This window comes from Dipteris shenzhenensis, chromosome 27 (genome assembly GCF_047967505.1).
Source record: "Dipteris shenzhenensis isolate YYH24624 ecotype China chromosome 27, Dip_SZ_1.0, whole genome shotgun sequence".
In the NCBI taxonomy this organism is placed as follows: Eukaryota; Viridiplantae; Streptophyta; class Polypodiopsida; order Gleicheniales; family Dipteridaceae; genus Dipteris; species Dipteris shenzhenensis.
In genome coordinates this window covers 9,117,463-9,122,341 of record NC_141622.1, presented here as the reverse complement: position 1 = coordinate 9,122,341, position 4,879 = coordinate 9,117,463, and the positions used below count along the sequence as shown (strand labels likewise).

At 44.1% G+C, this 4,879-nt stretch overlaps 1 protein-coding gene across 1 annotated transcript; it reads left to right on the top strand.

Annotated features, from left to right (window-relative positions):
* Positions 1–2,792: 2,792 nt before the first annotated feature.
* Positions 2,793–4,473, top strand: LOC147883834 (FCS-Like Zinc finger 13-like). The gene is made up of 2 exons (XM_087398546.1): positions 2,793–3,481; positions 3,847–4,473. The coding sequence occupies exons 1-2, from the start codon at positions 3,153–3,155 to the stop codon at positions 4,013–4,015; spliced, it is 498 nt and encodes a 165-aa protein (XP_087254672.1). The 5' UTR covers positions 2,793–3,152; the 3' UTR covers positions 4,016–4,473.
* The last annotated feature ends 406 nt before the right edge of the window (positions 4,474–4,879 follow it).

The following is a 4,879-nucleotide window of genomic DNA, read 5'->3' as shown; positions in this document are numbered from 1 at the left end:
CATAACAAATTTAGCTTTTTGAATCCTCTTAGATTGTAAAACTTTCTTCCTACATGAGTCTTAATTAGTAGCATATACTCAAATGCTCGTTCTGAAATTGATTACTTCAAAAAAATCTTAGACTACTTTCATGGTGCTATAAGGAGGGGTAATAGCTTGATCATGTTGAAGATGAGGAAATCACAAGCTAATGTAGCATCTTGCATTTGAAGAGGTTTATTAGAGTGTTTTAACCCTTGGATTTTGATATAGAATTGTAACAATATGCAAAACACTTTGCCATACTCAATTTGTAGAATGCACGTTTGTATAACGCATGTTTTTTTGTGGGCTCTTTGGTATGTATTTGGCCCTTACCACAACATGTGTATCTTATATTGAGAATCATACTTACATTTTAGTAAAACCTTAGTAAAAGAATGCTATTGCCCAAATCCCACTAAAAGGACATTGTTCTCAAGTCATATCAGATAGTGTCTGTACAATTTAATTATACAAGTAAATGCTTCCCATGACATACATGTTTTTTTATTATGAAAGTACCCTATTTAATACTTGCATGTAATTGCTCATTCATTGTGTTGGTCAATTGTCATAAAGAATTTGGGACTTCATGATTAAAACAGTGGAGGGCACTAGGATCTTTCTTTTCATTGGTGTTCTCGCATCTTTTTGGCCTGCCCCCAATGGGTAGTAGTCGTTTGTGGCTGAAAGAGAAAAATGCTTCAATTTTGACTTTTTAAAAATTAGTAATTTCCTATTGATGGTGCCAAGTTGCCTATGGCCAAGAGTATTGGTAAGAATATCTCACCATCATCTTTCGCCATAGCTCCAATGCCCTCTTTGTTCACCTTGTACCCTCTCCAACGCCGCCCAGGTACCTTCTTCCTGCACTTTTCTTCACCCTCCTTTTCCTTTTGTTCGATTTTCCTTCTCGTCTTGTTGCCCTCTGAGAGAACCGCGAGAGGCAATAAGCGTTTCTAGAGCGATTGCATTCGTTCCTCACTTGCATACCTATAGTCTACGATGGAGATTTCAAATAGTAAATATGTATTCAGACGCTTTAATGGGTTCACGGCAGTATATTCATGTTTTGTTGCTCATGGCTTGGCATTGAAGTCCTCTCTCTTCTGGGCTTTGTTGGGGGAATACTTCCGCTCGTTCTCAACTTCTTTTTAGACAACTAGTTCTCTTTTGACTACGAGAATCTCTTTGGCGTTGCTTTTTTCCATTCTTGTTTCTTAACTTCTTGTTTCAACGTGAAGAATATGGCAACGATGTTCATGCAATGTCTTTGTATGATACAATGCAATTTGAATCGGTGCTCTCTCTCTCTCTCTCTCTCTCTCTCTCTCTAGTTCTGCATGATAGGATTCGTTTTGCCGGTTCTTTGGTAGCCCTCACCAGTCGATTACCTCCCGCTTGCTTTGTAGCTTCATATTCCATACACTATCTATCATCTCATGCACTTTTGTGCATGGAGGTTTTACAATATGCAGCTTGTTCACCTTCAATCATATATGGGTCTGTTGCTCGTATTGTGTACATCGGAGCAGCACCCTGCCTAAAATGTTGTCCTAACTTTAGAAGAATAGATAATCCTAGTCTGTAGACTGTCTACAAGATCTCTTTACAATTCATGCCTTTCTGCCTTGCATTGCCCCTTGTTTCAGAAGGAGCGTTTCGGTTCACCAATATGGTCTTCTTTTCCTTTCACTTCCTCGAGACAAATTTAAGGTCTTTGCTAGTTTGTTTCTAACATATTTGGCTTTGTGATGGAGCCCTCACACTCGCATGTCCTTGAATAGAGGTTTTATGGCATGTAGCTTGTTGAAATCTATTTTTGGGCAAGCCTTTTGAATACAATTCACCTTGCTTATTTGCTTTCCACGTTGCATGAAAAAAGGAAAAACACCTTCAAGTTAGTTTCCTAATAATAGTAACGTTTTGAGCCACATCTTTCAACTTTGCTTGTACACCTTTAAGGACAAAAGTTATGGCTCTACACTCGTCCCATACATTGGAAAGTGGTCACCCATCATGACTTTCATGATATTTTAATGTGTGGTTTTTAGGGATCATAAAAAAGGGGCCCATCGAAAAGTGTTCTAATGTAGCACTTCATATAGAGTTCCTTTTATGGTGGTGGGGGAAACTTTATGTACTTATTGCTGTGCACACAAGAGAATACATGGCCTTTTGCAAGATTAGCACTGTAGCACGCATGAGTGGGATGGAAACCCGTGCAAGGGTGTGGTGTCGAAAGGGAGTTCTTGACCACAGATGAAAGCGCCTTGAGCAGAATAAAGTAGAGGTAGTGATGAGATGAGAAGATTTTTATGTTCAAGCTACGAGAGGACATACAGAGGGAGTAGGGGGCATCGGCAAATTCGAGGGGATGGACATGTATGGTGGAGGAAAATGGCTTGGAGAGAAAGCTATGGAATAGTGAAGGGAGTGCAGCCAAAGAGACCTTGGAACGTCAATGGAATGTGAAGTCCCGGATAAAAAAAGAAAAGTAAATGATTAAACACCGATGGTTATAATTTTAAGAGAGGATCCAAAAAAAAAAGCAGATGCGACAAGTGGTAGGCTGACGGGCGAACACGCGGGGGGGGGGGGCAAAGGAAATGAAGCGGGTGGACGAATGGGGGAGCGACGCGTGGAGGGCAGTTGGTCTGCGATGTCGGACACAAACAGAACTCTCTCTCTCTTCATCAGGCTTTTTCTCTCTCTTCGGGAAATGCACTCTTTAGCCTCGTGGGCTCTGTATTTGTGAGCTCATAGCGTGTCATCGCCATCGCCACCACCTTCTTCGTCCCCGAAAAGGCCCTCTCGTGATCCGGCTCCCTTCCCATCGCCTTGATTCATTCTCCTTACAAGTTCCTCCTCCTCCTCCATCACCACCTCCTCGTGCCTTTGCTAGATCCTTCCCTCCTCCTCCATCAATATGCTCGGCAAACGTTGTCGCCAGATCCGTCGAACCACTTCCATGTCTGCTTTCTCTGAACATCCCAGTGAACGCCCCGCTCCCCCCCCCCTCCGAGCTTCCCACCCTGCCCCCCCCCCCCCCTCACCCTCCTGGTATTGCTCACAAGACTTCCCGGCCCCCTGATGGCCCGGCGCTCCCTCTCCAAGTTCCAGCTGTCGATATGGCAGCCGTGTGTGTCACGGTGGAAGAGAGCGCTTGCCATGACCATATCATGCTCGAGCAGACCGCTTGTACCGACAGGACTCACACTGTCCACGAGAGCTTCGATGTCTCTGAACCCAACTGTACTTCGCTTGTTCTAGCGAACAACAAACCTGGGCAGTTGTCCCCTCAGGCCGGCTATCGGGCTTACTACATGGGCTCTGTTCCCCCTTATTTTGTGCAAGGCAGACGCGAGGCTGCTCAGGGTATCCCTCCTGTCGACTTCTTGGACGCTTGTTTCTTTTGCCAGAGGCGTCTTGGGCATGGGCGGGACATCTTTATTTACAAGTATGCACTCAACCATCTCGTTTCTTGTCAGGCGATTTGCTCAATAGTTGCGTGCTACTCGGTGTTATCCTCTGCAGTGCAATGATGGCGATCACGTAGTTCCGATAGCTGTATAACCTTTCTTCTCTGGCATGTGGATTTGTGTAAGTTATACGAGAGGAGTGACAGAGAGAGAAGGGACCCTCACGCCGTGCGAATTTTGCTTTGAGCTAGACAACCTTCTTGTGAACAGCCGTCAGAGTTCTAGGCCTCTTTTGATGCAACACTGTCATGTTGACGAGACCACAATCTTTATTTGTTTGATTGTGAGGTCCTGGGGCTGGTCAGTGGTAGCAACATCTAATCTTTTTTGCCCTTTGTCATAGGGGAGACGCAGCTTTTTGCAGCGAAGAATGTCGACATCATCAGATTTTAAGCGATGAACGGCGCGAGAAGTGCTCAGTCTCCGCTTCCAAAAAGGGTACTGCCCCTCCCCCTGTAAACGCCAAAACCAGTGCGAAAGTGGCGTCTTCAGGAACTGCAGTTGCGGCATAGGCTGGTGCAACCACTTAAACAAACTTCTGCCGTATCAAAATTTTGGCCCTTAGCCTCAGGAGGCATTATTTCTGTGCTCTTATCTCCTTGCTCCCTCTCTCTTCTCTATTGTACAGCAGCTGAGCGTCAGAATAGACCTCTGAAATCATCGATCTATGTATTCATTGTATAGTATACTGGATGCAATCGGTATGAGCAAGGACTTTCACAGTTTCCTGGTTAGTCACAGCGAACGATGCATTTCGAATGTATGACTAACCTTATGAATGACTAGTGATATCTTATGATGATGAAACTTAGTCCGCTGACGAGGAATTTGCTTCCTAGTTGGTTTTCTTGTTAACAATGGAATTTTAATAATGTCTCCTGATTAGTCGATCAGAAAGGACTGTAATTTTTATCTCCAAATCGGATGTGTATGTTAGTGCCTTAGCTGAAGTCCTTTATGGACCACATTTATTTTGATTGTAAAATTGAGTCGTGGAAGGTTGGCTGCCCAACGATGCTAAAGATTGCTTCCAGCTGCTCTCGTATCCGCGCTTGACTTCCCGACTTTGATATATTATATTTAATTTTCTGAATGGGCAGGTGAAAACTTATCTAAGGAGTGAAGTGCCGTCAGCCTTCAGGCAGTCCAAGTGTATTTACCATTGGTTGCTTTTAGCTACATTTCTTTCATCCATGTTGGTATGCTGTTCCCGAGCAGGTAAATCCCAGAGCCAAGGGTGGCTGATGGCCAACACTGCATTAAGGGCTTGTGTACGAGTACTATGGAGAAATTAAGATCATGCCATTTCGAGGCCAAGGCTGATTTCTCCAATAAGAAGGCAATTCCCTACATAGGGTCATGGTATCGAGTGAGGG

Coding starts and splice junctions, on each gene's coding strand:
- LOC147883834 (XM_087398546.1), top strand. CDS start 3,153: ATGGCAGCCGTGTGTGTCACGGTGGAAGAGAGCGCTTGCCATGACCAT. Junction 3,482..3,846: donor CGGGACATCTTTATTTACAA/GTATGCACTCAA, acceptor CCTTTGTCATAG/GGGAGACGCAGCTTTTTGCA.